This window comes from Tachypleus tridentatus, chromosome 2 (assembly GCF_004210375.1).
Source record: "Tachypleus tridentatus isolate NWPU-2018 chromosome 2, ASM421037v1, whole genome shotgun sequence".
Taxonomy (NCBI): Eukaryota; Metazoa; Arthropoda; class Merostomata; order Xiphosura; family Limulidae; genus Tachypleus; species Tachypleus tridentatus.
Window position 1 is genome coordinate 56,505,691 of NC_134826.1, and position 20,133 is coordinate 56,525,823.

At 32.2% G+C, this 20,133-nt stretch overlaps 1 protein-coding gene across 3 annotated transcripts in view; it reads left to right on the forward strand.

Annotated features, from left to right (window-relative positions):
- The window catches only part of LOC143243898 (carbonic anhydrase 1-like), a 74,677-nt gene that overhangs the window by 41,611 nt on the left and 12,933 nt on the right, over positions 1–20,133 (forward strand). For 2 of the 3 annotated variants that reach the window (XM_076487661.1, XM_076487663.1), the window contains exons 2-4: positions 15,699–15,749; positions 19,212–19,379; positions 19,925–20,076. In XM_076487661.1, coding sequence (XP_076343776.1) covers positions 15,699–15,749; positions 19,212–19,379; positions 19,925–20,076 — 371 coding nt within the window. The remainder of the gene's footprint in view (positions 1–15,698; positions 15,750–19,211; positions 19,380–19,924; positions 20,077–20,133) is intronic. The other variant, XM_076487662.1, reaches the window with a different exon arrangement.

Here is a 20,133-nt window from a genome sequence, read left to right on the forward strand (position 1 = left end):
AAAATGGTTAATACCCATACCAGCCAATTTGAAACACATTTTTATTTCAAGTCGTTTTACTCGTCATCAAATGTATCCATATTATTTCTGGAGAGCCAACTATTTGTATAACCTTTTCATCAATTAATTTAAACATTAATAAGACAATCTATGTAATGTCGAAGCGTTGTAAGAAACCCATTTTACGATTCATTTCTGTCAATCTTAAAATAAATTTCAAACTGTTCTCAATTGTTTTTCTCATTCAGAGTTTAAATATTACACTAAATACAGTTACCTCGGCAATGCAGAGCATGAGAAGTGAAACTGTTATTTTAGAGTATTTTATCTTGGTGGGTTGTTGTGGTTTATTTGGTAAAAGTAACATGAATTCCATTCCAGTTAACAATAACGAATTAATTTATTTCTTCAATAACGTTATACGGGAACTATGAGCTACGCTTAGTATTAGGCCTAACTTCAAAAACAAACTTAATCAATAATTTACTTGCAAAATTGTCTTTACTAATCTATCGGTAAGAAACACGTTAAGTTACTAACCTTATTACTTACGGACAAACCCATTAACTCACTGAAGACCTTTATATGCCAATGAATTAATTTGCTAAAGTAATTTACTCAGTTTGCCTTTTATATATATATTTTGCTAACGTTTTTGCATACTACACAAGTATTCGAGATTACACAGGAGTCTGTATTAAAAATACGGCTTATATCACTATAAATGGGGTTGAAAAAATTTATAAAGATTTAAAATCTAGTTGTTTGTTCAGCATTAGAAACGGAGATGCCTGACACTTATAGGGTTCCTGGAATAGCCAACATGCCATAAAAGGTGTTTTTTGAGTTTAAAATACCAAATAATAAACAACGGTAATATATTACCATTGAAATATAGTTTATCCAGTTATATGTTTCTTAAAGTCCTTTTCTGTGAAGTTAATCCATTTCGGATCTAGTACTATGAGTTGTATTTTAGATATGTAAAAGCCAGTGTATTACACGTTACGTCACGCTACATTTCTTGAAATAGGAGGAGTCATAAACGTGAAAATTCATTTAGCCAGATAGAATATCTCGGTTAATGTCTCTCCATTAAGATTTCAGCAACGGGAGTGCAAGAGGTCTGTAAGGAAGACGTCCTGAAACCTAATAAGTGTAGTGAGTGTAAGCTTAAAGTAAAAATTTAGCGTGAGGTCACCAAGCCTAGAGCCACATGCATAAAATGCATCATGAAAGTAAAAAATATCAATTTAGTTTAAAACATAAATCATTTCTGAATTAAAATATTTTATGTTTTTTCACGAACACTTTCAGCAATAGAAAAACAAAACCTCTTTAATCAACAGAGGCTTATAATTAAAAAAAACAACATGTATTTTTCCGGTGTTAGTTAACTATTAAATGTGAGGTTAGGAGTGGGGGTAGTACTAATTACCTCTTCACTTCTGACGGGTTATACGCTTATATTTATATAATTTTGTGTATTTCTTCTGAATATTCAAATAAAACACAAACGTGTATAATGAATGGAGACTATAAATTAAGAAATTAAGTGTGTCACATTCGAAGGTAGGGTAGCACTTATGCCTCTGTATGATCTTTCTATTGGTTACTGACGTAACTAAACACCTGACGTAAGACATTGTCATTTGTTTTTGTTTAACCTGTTGACTGCCAAGTATTTCAGCTGCTACAATATAACTTTAATGCTTCTTCATTTTGTAACTTTTTCGTGACGCCATTTTGGATCGAAAGTGAAACAATTTGTAAGTAGATCAAATGTGTGTATGGTGCTGACATCTAGCGTTGAAGTTAGGTATTATTGAGAACGAATTAACTCGTCCGTGGCACTGTGTTACCGATCGGTTTGAACGAGTTATCTCGTCTACGGCACTGAACAGGTTAATCTCGTGGATTCACGTAAAACAAGGCACATGACATCCACATTTGCATAAGGGTTATTATTCTAATATTCTCCAAGTCAGGTCGACGTTCGTAATGTAGATGGCTGTTGAAATTCCAGCAGACATTTGACAACCGTTTTTCTCTTGTAGTGTTTGAAAGGTTATGTTTAAGTCATCATTGGTTGCAAATGTCACATAGCAAATTCAATTCTTTTAGTAAAAAAGGAACTGGTAATTTATAAAGAATTTTTATCTCTACGTTGTTGGTGTTTAACGTTTCTGCCTACAGCTTTTCTGTTCATTTGAACCTTCTGAGATGTATGGTTTATGGTGCTGGTTAATAAGACTTTCGAAAAACATTTAAAACGTTTTAGAAACTTGTTCCCAGGAACGCAAAGTTGTACAACAAATAGAGTTTCGATATTTTTATATTTGTGCTCTGATAGACACCATTACTCATCGGTAAACTTTGATGTATCGGTCCATTTTGTAACATCAAGATCATAAATTACTATACACAAGGTACGCAATACACATCGTGTAACGCCATAAGTTGTGAAACCCGATAAGATAGATCACGCTGAAAGGATGCAAGATACACATGCGACACATACTGCCAAATTTCACACACATGCACCTTTTTAGTGGAAGAGAAATTTGTTTTGTTTATGTGATTTTTGAATTTTGTGCAAAGCTATACGAGGGTTATCTGCGCTAGGCGTCCTTAATTTAGCAGTGTAAGACTAGAGGGAAGACAGCTAGTCATCACTGCCCACCGCCAATTTTTGGGCTACTCGAACAACAGGATTGACTGTCACATTATAACGCTTCCACGTCTGAAAGGGTGAGCATGTTTGGTGCGACGGAGATTCGAACATGCGATCTTCAGATTACGAGTACAGCACCTCAACCACCTGGACGGGAAGAGAAATCAAAACTTTTAGTTATTATTTTTATTGTTGTATATAGTAGTTAAACTTCCCTAACATTAAAGCACTCTTTTATCATTTGCAAAGCCACGTTGGTAGTACATATTATTATTGATGTAATTCTAACAAATATCTAGGGTGAAACGAGAACCTGTTCTCTGGTCGACCCTAATTAGAAATACTCAACGGAGTAGTTTTTGAATAGTCAGCTTTTATTGTTCGCATAAAGTATAATTTGTAATATCCCAACTAATTAAACTTCCCATGATCTGTAACAGTGTTTTAATAACACCAGTGTACAAGTTTTAAATTAGAAGTTAACTGATTAAATATTTCAAACGTTTTGAAAACTTCTTCAACTTTAACATTTAATCTTATTTCAAAACATAATTTTGATATTACCAATGTACTGAAACTACACATGGTGAGTAAAGTTCAATCCAAACCTAAGACTGTACATAATGTTGTTCTGCTACAGCTTTAACTGTTTGAGTTTTTTAATACAAATTTTAAAAGTATCATTATAAAAAATTTCTCCAAATGGTAGTGTTATTTTCGCGTTATTAAAGATATGTATAAGATTGTAAATGGTGTAATTTTATTTCGTAAAGTAAATATTTTTTCTCCTTATATGACAGATCCCCTGAAATGGCTGTTAACATCTTTCTTTAACATGACTATTTTATTTGCTAAATATACTTTTGTGTTAGTCGCTTCGATTTATAAATGTTTTAGATTATTACAACAACTATACTTCTCAAACATAAATAGAGTTTGCAATCAACATAATTCAACAAACATAGAATTTTTTTAAAAAAACCTTAACTAAGAAATTCATATTGATTAAAATTTCAATGACAAAAATTTGACTTAGTCACCGTCTAAGTAAACATTACCATCTGAGAACAATCAAAGTCCTCGAAATTATATCCTAAGAGGAAACATAAACTATTTAGTGAAGTTTACTTGCCACAAATATTATTTTTCCTCTGTCTACATAAATATAAAGCAGAGTTTTTGATTGTCCTTTTGTCTGAAATCAAAAGTTTGAGGAACTGGATAAGCCAGTTTTGCTTAAGTTTAGTAGCAAACTTGGATGGACCTTCCCTTAAAAATGTTTGGTAGTGGAACATAAATGAACCTTACCTTAAAAATGGTTGATAGTGAAACGTAAATGGACCTCCCCTTAAAAAATGTTTGGTAGTGGAACGTACATTGACCTTCCCTTAAAATTGTTTGGTAGTGGAACGTAGATAGTGGAGTTTAAACTTATAACCATGATAACACTAATTTCAGATTTATCGTCTTGATGTTGCGAACGAGGTTTTAGCTGAGTGAGAAGCTTGGAAGCAGAATTACATGAAGTGGACTCCAATCAAGAGTAATACAGCATTAGACTAACGATTTGCGTGTCTTGGCTAAAATAGTGCAATGGAACGGTAATTGCTTCTCTTTTTTACTTTCGTTACAAATCCTTAATTGCATGCAAGTTACAGCGAAAATTGCAAAAAATCACACCTGGCTACCATAACGCAACTGCTTTAAGAAACGTGTATCTTGTATATATACAGCAAATCGTATTGTCCGAATGTTCATCTGTTTCCCATCTGAAAAGCAACATTCACTACAAAAACAACGTCAGAGCAGACGTGGATAATGCTGATGCCAAGTTTTATTTCGCAAGCAGGGTATTCTACACTAAACTGTCATTCATATTTCAAAATGTGACGCCACTTAAAGAATAAAATTGTAGACTTACTGCATGTTATTGTCAAGCGGATGTTAATATAATAGAAATGTTCAACAATTACTTTTCGTGGTTGTATACATAAGTAGCTCAAAACTTTGGCTCTGAGTGAAACTAAGAATGCACCTCCATTAACGTTTTTAAATTCTTTGATGTAATTTAAATTGATAGATTACTTGAGCTTTCTTGTGACGGGGGGGACGTACCTTTGCTTGTATATACATATGTTATATGTTATTGCTATTTAAACGATTTATTTTATACATGTTACACAAGTTTGAGTTTTTGAAGCCGGAACATATCCATACAAACTAGTGTTATAAATAGCATGATACGATAATTACTTCTAATTCTAGTGAAGTGTTAAACAGCCATTCACAATCAGCATTTAAAATAATAAATGGAAGAATTTTGTGGACTAAATCAACATCAATGGAATGCTATCCTATTTCTTAAGTATTAGAGAAATGTGTATGTTTTTAACCGTGTAAAATAACATACTAATTTTTAGCGTTTTATATGCTTTAATTACAGTGTATTGAAATTTTAAGCTCTTTTGATAAATTTGAAAATAATATTTCAGAAAACGACAAGGTTTGAATATTACACTTAAAGAAAAGGGTTTTTTCTAGTTTGTGATTTTGAAACATCTCGGTTGTAAAAATATTTTCCTCAGCGTTGTTTTATTTACTTTTATAAAAAATCACAGGAAGAAAAATTATATTTTCAACATCTTAAATATATTTTTCCTGACGTATTTGGTCTGGGCGTGGTCTAATTGTTTGCGTGCTCTGACAGTCACTTCAAGGGTTGAAATTTCGCATTCGGTTGCCGAAAAAAAAATGTAATTCACACTTCGCTTTCGTGAGCAAGCTAACAGAGTTACGGTTAGTCGTTCAAATAAGGGTAGTCAGATAGGTTTTGTGTAACTTAGCTACAAATTTATAAACAAACAAATCTGACACCATTTTACGAATACATTTTTTTTAATCTATCCGTTATGTAAAGCTTCATAATACAAGAGTCTTATTAGCGAAATAGCAAATGCTGTTTTCGTCGTTGTTAATCATAGCACAAAAAAAAAAAAAGTTTTCAAATATTTCAGGTTGGTACACTTATTCATGTAGGCCCTGAATAGCCAGGTTGTAAAGACGCTGAACTCGCAATCTGAAGATCGTGGGATCAAATCCCCATCACAATGAACATCTCGACCTTCCAGTCATGGGGGCGTTACAAGGTAACAGATAATCAGTCCTACTATTTGTTGATGAAGGAATAGCTCAATAGTTGGCGGTGGGTGGTGATGACTAGCTGACTTCCCTCTAGTAAATCACTGCTAAGTTAAGGACGGCTAACGCAGATAGCCCTCGTGTAGCTTTGCACGAAAATTCAAAAAACAAACTTATTTATAATTCCAACATACAACTATTCAAGTTCCCCGCTGGTATAGCGGTGAGTCAACGGATTTACAACTCTAAAATCAGGGATTCGATTCCCCTCGGTGGACTCAGCGGATAACACGATGTGGCTGTGCTATGAGAAAACGCACAAACACATTATAAATTGAATGTATCTAACACCTTTTTGTTCTATAAAATTGTTACCAAGGTAATGGATATCAACATGGTAAATACATGAAACCTGAGAACTGATGTGTTATATGATAGTCTACAATGATAAAATTTGTTTTATTGGATTTATGCCCATGTATGATGCGATCATAAGAGAATGTTCTAAATATATGTGAATATAAAGTAATTAATAAATCATATTGTTTTCTTAAATAACTTAGTTTTTCACCTATTCTATTGCTTGATTATTTCACTATATTGACTATTCTGTCATGCACTTGAATGGTAACAAAGTACAGGACTTAAGTTGACTTAATATAAACAAGACATTAATGGTCTGTTCCTGCACACATCAATCACACACGTTGTAAAATGTTAGTTATTAATGTCGGGACTTAGTGATTTAAGAGTACGTTACAATGGTTTGTTGTAAATGAAATTATTTTTTTCTAACTTATTTTAAAAGTTACGTAACGTGTAATTGGAATCGGCGTTCATTTAGGAGTTTAAATAGAGCCGAAATTACCTCTTTTTATTTAATAAACATATGTAATAAAATGAATGACTCATAGTATTGCCCATTTACTTTAAAGTTCTGATGCTGATCAACTAATAACGTGTGGCGCCCACAGCTGAAGACTGGAGTATTAACTGAATCAGTCCTCTAATACTCAACTTGTTTCAAAGAAACAAAAAATAACTTTGTTCCATGTTTTCTTTAGTTAGTTTTTAGGAAGATATAGAACTGTTCTTCTTAAATGGTGTTGTTGTAAAAATAAGACATTAAAACAATGAAAATGGTGGTAAGTAAAATTAAATTCTTTTCACCTGTTAAAATATTTGAAAAACTTAAAAAGTAATTTTAGACAGATTAATAATTAGAAAAGTATTTTGAGTGGCTCATACTCTCATTTCCTCTAACCTTTTCATCCCTTCAATAGATATTGTTTTGTCTTTTGCCCATTGTAATTTAGTGAATAAAATTCAAGTGTTACACTTTATGTTATTGAGTTGAATGGTATATTGATTGTTGCAAATATGTACAAATGCCATTCATATTTCATCCACCTATTGAATCATACAAGCTGTTGTTCCTTTGAAAGTTACAGTCTGACTGGTGGTTAACAATAAAATGAGTGTAACCACTAAAATATCCCCCTTCCCCATGTTTGTGCTGAAAGGAGGAACATAAGATTCATAATCGAGTTTCTACTTTCATATCTCCCCCCGTTAGTACAAGGGTATGTCTACGGATTTACAACGCTAAAATCAGGGGTTTGATTCCCCTCGCTGGGCTCAGCATATAGCCCGATGTGACTTTGCTATAAGAAAAACACACACACGCACCTTCTTATCTGACATATTGTTAAACCATCTCTCTATACAAACACTTCCCCTTCACATAACTGCTAGTTAAAAACAAAAAGTGAACAAAATACACTCGTAGGAGGAGAAATGAATAAAAATACTCAAAATACACTGTATATTGACGTATGTTTGAATGGTTTTAGCATAAATACTTTAACGAAACAAAAAGGCTTAACATTTGAGAACTTTGTTCTTAAACAATATGTTATATTAGGATTTAAGTAAAAGTTTGAGAACAAAGACTCAGAGTTGAACCACGTGTTAAGATAAATCATGCAGCAAACAATCTTTAAGATACATAAATAAGCCATGATAGCTTTGCATAAAATTTAACTTTCGGAACACTATTATATAAATAGTTCTAAATTCAATATTTAATTAACTCAACTGGAAAATGTCCAGTTTTTGTGTAAAAGCCCAATTAAAAATATGTAATGAAATATTTATGCCACGAGAAATTATTGATCATTAAATACGCTAAAGGGGGAACTTCATAAGTAACTGTAGTTAAATAGACTCTCTGTAATGCTCATTATTAACCATCATTTTGTAACTTTTTTGTGACGCCATTTTGGATCGAAAGTGAAACAATTTGTAAGTAGGTCAAATGTATGTATGGTGCTGATATCTAGCGTTGAAGTTAGGTATTATTGAGAACGAATTAACTCGTCTGTGGCACTGTGCTACCGATCGGTTTGGACGAGTTATCTCGTCTATGGCACTAAACAGGTTAATCTCGTGGATTCACGTAAAACAAGGCACATGACATCCACATTTGCATAAGGGTTATTATTCTAATATTCTCCTAGTTAGGTCGACGTTCGTAATGTAGATGGCTGTTGAAATTCCAGCAGACATTTGACAACCGTTTTTCTCTTGTAGCGTCTGAAAAGTTATGTTTAAGTCATCATTGGTAGCAAATGTCACATTGCAAATTCAATTCTTTTAGTAAAAAAGAAACTGGTAACTTATAAAGAATTTTTATCTCTACGTTGTTGGTGTTTAACGTTTCTGCCTACGGCTCTTCTGTTCATTTGAATCTTCTGAGATGTATGGTTTATGGTGCTGGTCAATAAGGCTTTCGAAAAACATTTAAAACGTTTTAGAAACTTGTTCCCAGGAACGCAATACAACAAATAGAGTTTCGATATTTTTATATTTGTGCTCTGATAGACACTATTACGCATCGGTAAACTTTGATGTATCGGTCCATTTTGTACAATCAAGATCATAAATTATTGTACACAAGGCAAGCAATATACATCGTGTAACGCCATAACAGACATGATGTTATTCTGTCATATTTGTCATAAAAAGTTGTGAAACCCGATAAGATAGATCACGCTGAAAGGATACAAGATACATATGTGACACATACTGCCAAATTTCACACACATGCACTCTTTTAGGAGAAGAGAAATTTGTTTTGTTTATGTGATTTGTTTATGTGATTTTTGAATTTTGTGCAAAGTTATACGAGGGTTATCTGCGCTAGGCGTCCTTAATTTAGCAGTGTAAGACTAGAGGGAAGACAGCTAGTCATCACTGCCCACCGCCAATTTTTGGGCTACTCGAACAACAGGATTGACTGTCACATTATAACGTTTCCACGTCTGAAAGGGTGAGCATGTTTGGTGCGACGGAGATTCGAACCTGCGATCTTCAGATTACGAGTACAGCACCTCAACCACCTGGACGGGAAGAGAAATCAAAACTTTTAGTTATTATTTTTATTGTTGTATATAGTAGTTAAACTTCCCTAACATTAAAGCACTCTTTTATCATTTGCAAAGCCACGTTGGTAGTACATATTATTATTGACGTAATTCTAACAAATATCTAGGGTGAAACGAGAACCTGTTCTCTGGTCGACCCTAATTAGAAATACTCAACGGAGTAGTTTTTGAATAGTCAGCTTTTATTGTTCGCATAAAGTATAATTTGTAATATCCCAACTAATTAAACTTCCCATGATCTGTAACAGTGTTTTAATAACACCAGTGTTCAAGTTTTAAATTAGAAGTTAACTGATTAAATATTTCAAACGTTTTGAAAACTTCTTCAACTTAAACATTTAATCTTATTTCAAAACATAATTTTGATATTACCAATGTACTGAAACTATACATGGTGAGTAAAGTTCAATCCAAACCTAAGACTGTACATAATGTTGTTCTGCTACAGCTTTAACTGTTTGAGTTTTTAATACAAATTTTAAAAGTATCATTATAATAAATTTCTCCAAATTGTAGTATTATTTTTGCGTTATTAAAGATATGTATAAATAAAACGATTATAAATGGTGTAATTTTATTTCGTAAAGTAAATATTCTTTCTCCTTATATGACAGATCTCCTGAAATGGCTGTTAACATCTTTCTTTAACATGACTATTTTTTTGCTTAATATAGTTTTTGTGTGAGTCGCTTCGATTTATCATAAATGGTTTAGAGTATTACAACAACTATACTTTTCAAACATAAATCGAGTTTGCAATCAACATAAATCTCTCTAATGGCCCGGCATGGCCAAGCGTGTTAAGGCGTGCGACTCGTAATCTGAGGGTCGCGGGTTCGCATCCCGGTCGCACCAAACATGCTCGCCCTTTCAGCCTTGGGGCGTTATAATGTGACGGTCAATCCCACTATTCGTTGGTAAAAGAGTAGCCCAAGAGTTGGCGGTGGGTGGTGATGACTAGCTGCCTTCCCTCTAATCTTACATTGCTAAATTAGGGACGGCTAGCACAGATAGCCCTCGAGTAGCTTTGTGCGAAATTCCAAAACAAACAAACAAACATAATTCTCTCAAGAAACATAGAATTTAAAAACAAAATCTTAACTAAGAAATTCATATTGATTAAAATTTCAATGACAAAAATTTGACTTAGTCACCGTCTAAGTAAACATTGCCATCTGAGAACAATCAAAGTCCTCGAAATTGTATCCTAAGAGGAAACATAAACTATTTAGTGAAGTTTACTTGCCACAAATATTATTTTTCCTCTGTCTACATAAATATAAAGCAGAGTTTTTGATTGTCCTTTTGTCTGAAATCAAAAGTTTGAGGAATTGGATAAGCCAGTTTTGCTTAAGTTTAGTAGCAAACTTGGATGGACCTTCCCTTAAAAATGTTTGGTAGTGGAACATAGGTGTACCTCACCTTAAAAATGTTTGGTAGTGGAACGTAGATGGATCTCCCCTTAAAAATGTTTGGTAGTGGAAAGTAGATAGTGGAGTTTAAACGTATAACCATGATAACACTAATTTCAGATTTATCGTCTTGATGTCGCGAACGAGGTTTTAGCTGAGTGAGAAGCTTGGAAGCAGAATTACATGAAGTGGACTCCAATCAAGAGTAATACAGCATTAGACTAACGATTTGCGTGTCTTGGCTAAAATAGTGCAATGGAACGGTAATTGCTTCTTTTTTAACTTTTGTTACAAATCCTTAATTGCATGCAAGTTACAGCGAAAATAGCAAAAAATCACACCTGGCTACCATAACGCAACTGCTTTAAGAAACGTGTATCTTGTATATATACAGCAAATCGTATTGTCCGAATGTTCATCTGTTTCCCATCTGAAAAGCAACATTCACTACAGAAACAACGTCAGAGCAGACGTGGATAATGCTGATGCCAAGGTTTATTTCGCAAGCAGGGTATTCTACACTAAACTATCATTCATATTTCAAAATGTGACGCCACTTAAAGAATAAAATTGTAGACTTACTGCATGTTATTGTCAAGCGGATGTTAATATAATAGAAATGTTCAACAATTACTTTTCGTGGTTGTATACATAAGTAGCTCAAAACTTTGGCTCTGAGTGAAACTAAGAATGCACCTCCATTAACGTTTTTAAATTCTTTGATGTAATTTAAATTGATAGATTACTTGAGCTTTCTTGTGACTGGGGAAACGTACCTTTGCTTGTATATACATATGTTATATGTTATTGCTATTTAAACGATTTATTTTATACATGTTACACAAGTTTGAGTTTTTGAAGCCGGAACATATCCATATAAACTAGTGTTATAAATAGAATGATACGACAATTACTTCTAATTCTAGTGAAGTATTAAACAACCATTCACAATCAGCATTTAAAATAATAAATGGAAGAATTTTGTGGACTAAATCAACATCATTCAGATCCTAGCGACCAGGCGTTGCGAAACTAACCGAAGCCTTTTCATTTTGGTTTATTCAGATATGTTTATTAGTTGTCTGTTTTGTCATGTTTGTACAATACAAATATCACCTTGCAATTACCGTTTTATTTTTCTGAGTTAAAATTTTATATACCATTTTTGATGTGTAGCATAACCACTTACTATCCTCCTTAATGAAGAGCACAGTGTAAGTAATTCACTACTAATGTATAATTATAAATAACATGTGACGAAACCAAACAGGAATGGACTTTATTCTTTTTTTTTAAAAAAAAAGTCTAGGAAATCTCAGAAAGTTGTCATAAAAATAACAATAATATACTTAAGAATTATAATTAATTTAGTGTCTAAATTACATAACTCGCACGATCTGTAATTTTGATAACACATCACGTAAATCCTTTTCAATGCACATCATTACTGGTAGTATTACCACACATCTTAACATAAATATCAACGTGATAACAACAGACAAATAATTACTTTTACTGTGCAAATAGACTATTAAGATATTTTTACATAATTTTCCAGATGGGAGCTCATTGCAATTTTTTTCTAAATGTCCCAGTTCATGCCTGAAAGCAAATTATTTTACTGGTGTTGAAGTTACCTTGTTAAATAAATACATCACATGTAAACATTCTGAGCTGCTTACAAAATGAAAAATATTAACTGCCATTAAAACGGAAGAACTGAATGATTGGTGTGTATGTTTAATCTTGAAAACATAAAGTGTGTTTCTAAACAATCATAATCTTAATTAAAATGAACACAATCAAAGATCTAGTTGTCAAATGAGTTTGTATTAATTGCATCAACAACTACCTTCATGCGAGCTCTCAAAATAGGTTGCTTTTAGATTGCAACACTAAGGTAAAGCTTAAAACGTTGAGCTGTTAATAGTTGTCTTGGATCAGTCTCAACAAGGGATGTTATACTCTTGAGCCATCACCTAATTTAAAAATAAAAAAGATCATTGTTGGTCTCTATAGCATATCTCGTGTTCCAGTTATGATCCATAATGGAGAACACGTGCCCTTGTTGAATCACCCAACCCAGGAATAATTAGAGTTGATCGATATTTAATATTTCCTTTCACCAATTTCATACATTATGAACAAAACCTCACGAATACTAAACGTTTGAAACATTTACGTAGTGAATAATCGGTATTAAAATTATAGATATTCTGATGTATACAAATACATACTTAACAGATTTGAAAACATTTAACACGTCGTGCTTTAATGTTGAAGACATATATAATGAACTATGCTTTTTAAAAGTTAGGCTACTGTGAGACAGTTTCTGACTTGCAAACAATAAAAAGTATGTGAGGATAAGGAACAGGGACTCGTTAGTGAAAAGAGTACATTTAATGATACATTTGTGTTTAACATTTTATTGTAATTTATTCAGACACTGCTCAATATAATGACCTTAGATAATAATATTTTATTTTCAGGGCCGTCTTGTGACTTTCGATATCCTAAACAGTAGAAAGTAAACAGTAATTGTTTTTGTAACTGAGTTGTTTTGTGTTACGAAATGAGATTTTGCATTTTAGTGTCAGATCTGAGATAAAACATGAATCAAGAAAATTGGAGAAATAATGAGATCATCTCATTATACATTGTACGTTTCTGCATACTGCATTAGAGAAAATCCAATAATCTTGAAATAATCGATTTATATATGTGTGTGTGTTGTTGTCATAAAACAAACTTGGGGAGTCCCATCTAAGCTATGTACCCTAGTTTGTCTATGTCTTAAAACAACACTGTTTTCACAATGTATTAAACATAGATATGATCTAATTCTTAAAAACTAACCATGTCTGATTCTATCAAGTCTAGTATGGGCGGGCTCCGTAGCTAACTGATGAACTAAGGCTGACACACCTTAATATGATTTTAATTTAACTTTTACAGTGTCTAAACTGGGTGGAATGAATTAGGTAATCATTAACCTTTTCCTAATGAGGTCTGTAAGATTTACCCTAGAAGTTCTGGGAAATCTTACACAAGAATTGCGTCTGTTTTTATGTCATTTACGATCATTGCCATCAAAGGCGGCAAGTGTGAATGACACTTTGTTTGCTCATTAGCTACGTGTACATCTCATCATGCCAAACACGAAGAAAGGAAATTTTCAACTTCGACCTTCGTTGAGATTGTTTGTTTTAAGTTGTACTTCAAGTTAGTGATGCGAGGAAGGACATTATTCAACTTGGATAAAATATAAAATTATCTACTTTTATCAAAATGATATAGTGTATTTCCATTTATTTGTATTAAGATGGAAACTTTTCTGGCTTAAACAATATCATACAGTTTACTTACAATATATTAGGTGACACGAGACATTATTCAGTTTGACCAAAATGATTTAGCGCACTTTCATATTGTGGTGTGAGGTGTTAACTTTTCCATCTTAACCAAAACTATGACAATCGTATATCTATTTAAATTTACCTTGTGATGGTTTCTATACGTTTTTTCTCGCATCATAATAATACAGTTGCTCTGGTGGTCAGACATGATCCTAATATTTGTAAGTTACACCTATTTTCATATTTATTAGGTATAAGTTTCTTTATTTTTTATAGTATTTGGACTGTACCTTTTGCCATTTTTAACTAATTACTCTCATAAAATTTACAATTTTATTCTTCTTTCAATGTAAATATTCCAGTAAATCTTTCAGCTATGTTTGGGATCATTTTGTCATTAATTTTCAATACATATTTAATAAAAAATTCGATTAAGTATTTAACCGACTATTATTCAAGCTTGAAGATAAATTTAACGAACTATGCTACATTGTTGATGACACCTTTTTAAGAATTGTGTTTAGTACGATGTTATAATTATTTCAATATATAATTATTACTGACTTGCTGATTTACAGTTATACGTTTATTTTAATACCTACGTGTGTTTCAACGGGAAGCATGTGACGTATACTGTTGGATGTGTATTGTGCAAGTCCCGCCTGTTCTCTAAACTTGTAGAAAATTCATGAGAATAAGAATCAATAATATTTGTTTAACGAAAACTCCAGCGTGTTCGAACATTCTTGAACGTTCTAGAAACTCACATGATTGATATATGAAACCGCTGCTAGACAATTATATATTCCTCAGCTATAGTCAGAATTGTACTATTGTTTATTCACGAGGTATGGATCTTCAAAACGCTTCCGAATTTTCTTAATACTTTCAATGTGAAATCAAAAAAGAAACCTTAAGTAGTGTTTTGAAATATCACAATAAAAGAATTATTGCTTATTTTATAGTAGATTGGATATTGGTATTAGGCTTAACTACTTAATACTAATGCTAATGTATAAACATGAAGCATTAGTTATTACAAAACTTTTCCAGCTTAAACAGATCATCCATATCGCAAAAATTAAACTAAGCCTAAAATTTCTAGAATTCATTCACTTCATTATAATTTCAACATAAATAGTTGAATGCTTTATCTCGTGAATTTAACATTAGCCAGCATGGTATTCATTCACAATTCAGCTGGTTCATTCAAGCTATGCAGTAATGGTCTTATGATGAAATGTTAAAATATTCCTGAAGAATAAATCGTAGTGGACTTACTAAATCCTAAAGTTAAAGAAACTGCAAAATTCAAAATCTTATGTGTTAAAAAGCAAAACACGAAGGCACCCCCAGTAGCACAGCAATATGTCTGCAGACTTACAACGCTTGAAGTCCCCGCTGAGACAGCGGTAAATCTACGGATTTACAATGCTAAAATCAAAGGTTTGATTCCCCTCTGTCGATACAGCAAATAGCCCTATGTGGCTGTACTACAAAAAAAAAAAAAACACATAACGCCAGAAACCGGATTTCGATATTTGTGGCAGGCGGATATTTCTGTAGCTTTGTGGCTAACTTTAAACAAACAAAAGTAAAATAAATCTGTTCGATTTATCCCTGAATATAAAAATTGCACATAAAATTAATTTATTATTTTAATTTGCAGGTGTAGTGACTGGTGAAGGTGATTTTCATTGGAATTATCATGGAGGTGCAGGTAATAATAAAAATTAATGTATTTTAACAGCATTGTGATAGGAGATTAAGGTTTCGGTCAAAGAAAATAACTCAAAGATCAAACAGTTCATTCCGTTTATTTGTTGTTTGTTTTTCATTGCATTTATTATAAAACATGATTAACTTCAGTGTTTTCTACCAAACAACTAGAAGCTTTTTATAAAAAGTGAACTAGGAGTCATTATATTTTTTCGTGATATTTTGTAGAAATATTTGATTAATGCAACGAAACAAATTTTTCAAACTTGATTCAGCTCTGATAAATAGATGAAACAAACTGAATTGTAATATCACATTCAATTTTAGTTGAGCCTAGAGTACAGGAAACAAGCAATGTAACACAACGATAATAAAATAATAGAAATGTAGAGCGAGAAGAGAAGACACACATCCACCCATCAGCCTATTAAGGAAAAATGACAAAATCTACAATTTACAAAACTCTTTGTTTTTTTCACTGCTGGTTTGCATTATTTTGTTATTGTTATTTTTAATTAGTTACTATGACATATTTATTGCCTGCTCTACATGAAATAACCAGGCGTCCAGAAAGTTCTGAAGACGACAGACTTTGGAAGTGTCATCCTTGTGTGTTTTTTCTCTACTACAGGCAGCTGTCGCGTATTCCACTTTACTCATTGTGAATATTCTGTCTAAACAAGCTATCAAAGATTAACCATAGTGTATTTTTAGTTATTAATTTTTATTTGTTCTATCAAAATTACGTATTTTTAAGTTATCATTTTTAATTCGAGTTATTTCTTTATTTTCACCTTGAAAAACATCTCAGTACGTTTAATGGTACTTAACATTACTAATTAGTAATTAGTAACTAACTGGCTAATTACTAATTAGTAATGTTAAGTACTAATTAAACGTATAAAAAACACCTTGAACTACTACTATGATGAAGACAACTTCAGTAAAGTGTTTGGCCATAATTAGTTTGTTATGATTAATAAAAAGTTAGTAATTTGTGTTTTGTTCACTTGTACTCAACACTGTGCTCTCCTTAAATAGCAGTGCAAAATAGGGCTCTTCAAAACATTTAAAGTATTATTCCATAAAATATATGGACTTGTTATATTGTATATTAATTAATAAATTTTAAAATTATTCTAAAAGTATTTATGAAAACAATCATTAGATTGTATCTTGACAACTTATGTTAGGAAATAATTGAGAAAAGACGATTTCTGGAAGTAATTTATAAAAAACTGAAAGTAACCAGTAACGAGGATAGAAGTATTTAAATTAGTTTAATTAAAAGTGTTAAGAACGTATTGGAGTTCTCAGCTTTTAAATCCACCGATCAACCCAATTTTCATACATACATTGATAATATTTTATATAATTTATTTACAATCAAACTACATAAAAATGATTTTATCACTACGTTCCAAAATATAATTTTTATATATAGTTAATTTTAAAATAACTATGCATACTTCCATGAAACATAAGACCATAGCAAACATTGAAAAAAAAACATATATTTATATACCTAAGTCATTACTAAACAAAAGTCTGTGTGTTCTCACTCATACTTAGCGAACCATTAGACCAAAGTTATCAAACTAAGCATATGTCCATACCCCCCACCACGCATAGGAGGACAATGATTGAATCTGAATCAGTGTGTTGTGTCTGTTTATAACTAACAACCCGTTGGACTGATTGTTACAAAATCTGTCATGTACCTTTAAGGAAGCGACATAGGAGTCGCCGTTATTATCCTCTGAGGCCACTATTCTTCCCATACGTTGAAGAAATACGTCAGTTGATTATATATAAGCATTCGTAATAGAAATTGAGATATTTTATTACAAAACCTAAGAGTTTTTACTTGTCACTGCTCTTAACGTCTAGCTATTTCAAAAAGCAAGTGCTACACTTATTATTTCAATTGTAAATAAATTTTAAATTTATTAATAGAAATCTGATGAAAAATTACAAACTTACCTCCAAAAATACTCAATCGTATTTTAGCAAAAGTAAGTGTATTATGAGAATGTGAAAACAAATGACTTAATTATCTCTCTGGGAGTTTTCTAGTAAAGTCTTTATTGTCTCAGATATTTTTTTTAGCTGCGGCACAGTGGTTCTATAGCCATGGTGGGCAAGAGCAAAGATATCCAACTGTGTGGCTTTGTGCTTAACTTTGGAACAAAGAAAGATATTTACGTAAACCGTTTTGGTGTTGATGTTTAATAATTGTTGTAATTACAATGAAACTGACCAATACTTTGAACAAATACTTAACCACATATGTTCTTCCATCATTATTCACTAACATTTTTGGAAAAAACTGCAGGTAAGTGTACTAACACACAAGAATCTCATGCTGTGTGGGCTTTATTATATAAATCAGTTTAAACTTTTTTCAGCTTTTATCTAACAAATTATTTCGAATTAGAACCTTTTAGTCACTCTTAGTTTCATTTACAGTTTTATAAACCATACCTTTACAAAGTAATTTATTCAATAACACAGTGAAATTATATCTTCTTTAAAGTCACTAACTCATAATTTGAAGTGTTATAACTTTATATCTTAAAGAATCGTGCGTTCGGATAATTTTAAATTTTGAACAAATGTCGTTAATTAATTTCTTTATGTAAGAAAAAAAAAATATTTTAAAAAGTCGTTAAGCACAAAGCTACATCATGAGTTATTTCGCTGTGCCACTACAGTTATCGAAACCAGGTTTTTAGCATTGAAAGCATAGTATTCAAACTTCCTGTTAGCCCCTGCCGTCCCTCAAAATAACAGTTAAGTTTAATTTTCTATAAAACAGATGAATATTTACATATTTTCCTAATGTTTTGATTAAATTGTAAATATGACACTTATATCTTTTTATCAGAACAACTTTAACCACAACATATGAAAAAAACTCAGAATTTTTAAAACACTATTTTAATAATTAAGTATTTTCAATAGTTTTTATTATATCAAAAAATCATCAAAATGTTCCTGCACTTAATTCGATGATTTTAACACATTTTTATTCTCTGATGGTTCAACGATAAGTAGCAGACTTACAACGCTAAATTCTGGGGCTCATTTCCGTACTAGACAGAGACAAGTGGCTCTTTGTAAATCTTCACACTTAAAAGAATCAATAATAACGTTTTATTTCTTGTTAAACTGGCATCCATAGTGACATAAGGACGACCTATATTTTTTATATATGATATGCTAACTTATCTTCATTCTTATTTCAATAATTCAGCATTCCTTGTACAAACATCCTGAGCACTTCGATCAACTTCTTGTACAAACATCCTGATAATCAATTCATTTCCTCTTGTTTCTCCTTCCGTTAATGTTTTACTTCAGTGAGTATCGTGAGTGTTATAATGAATACAACGCGATAATTTATTAAATGCTATGTCTAAATCACAAAGTAATTATAACACGTTTCTAATTGTGTGGGCAGCATTTAACAAGTGGGCTGCTGTATCCAAGTTTTGCAGCAGCAACAAGCAGTCGCCCATCAACATCGAGAAGTCCAGGGCAAAAAAGAACAGTCAGCTGGGAAAGATATCATTTATTGGATACGACAGCCCTCTACAAAGTGCTATGATTAAAAACAATGGACATACTGGTAAGTTTTGAATCTTGTAGCATATGAAGTACTTAGTGTAATGAAATAAATAACTTTAGAACTGATTAACATTCTTATACTCTCAAAATAATGTACATATACCTGCTTGTAAGGAGACTACGTAGCCTAATGGTTCGTAATTTGGATTCATGAAGTTGAGAGTTTGAAGTTTGCTCTTACCTAGTGCCCCCCATTTAAATAGCACCCGCGTTGGGTAAAACACAAATAACCCATTTTGTAGCTTTTTGCTTAACTTCAAACAAACTCTGACCTAGTTGTTATGTCCTTGAGCTAGACACATTACTTGTTTCAATTTATCGTAAAGCACACACTAGCACCGAACTGGGTTAACCTGCTGATGGTCTGACATCCCATCTGGATGGAGTGTATCACCATTCACTCGTAGACTCAATAAGGCAGGAAGTATTAATTTTTTATTAATTAACGTTAAAGTTTCTCATGCACGCACGCACACACATATATATATTATTTTAAGCCCAACTTTACTGAAACTAAAGGTGTTCTCATTAACTATGATTTTACAGCACAGGTCACTATAACTGGAAACCAAAATCCAGCGATTGAAGCTGGCGGACTGGGGAACAGGTATAAATTCCTACAACTTCACTTTCACTGGGGCAAATCCGATAGCAGGGGCTCAGAGCACACGATTAATGGAAAAGAGTATCCTATGGAGGTAAGTTTGTGAATGTAACAATGTTTTATTGTAGCATGATAAAATGCCATACTGTAG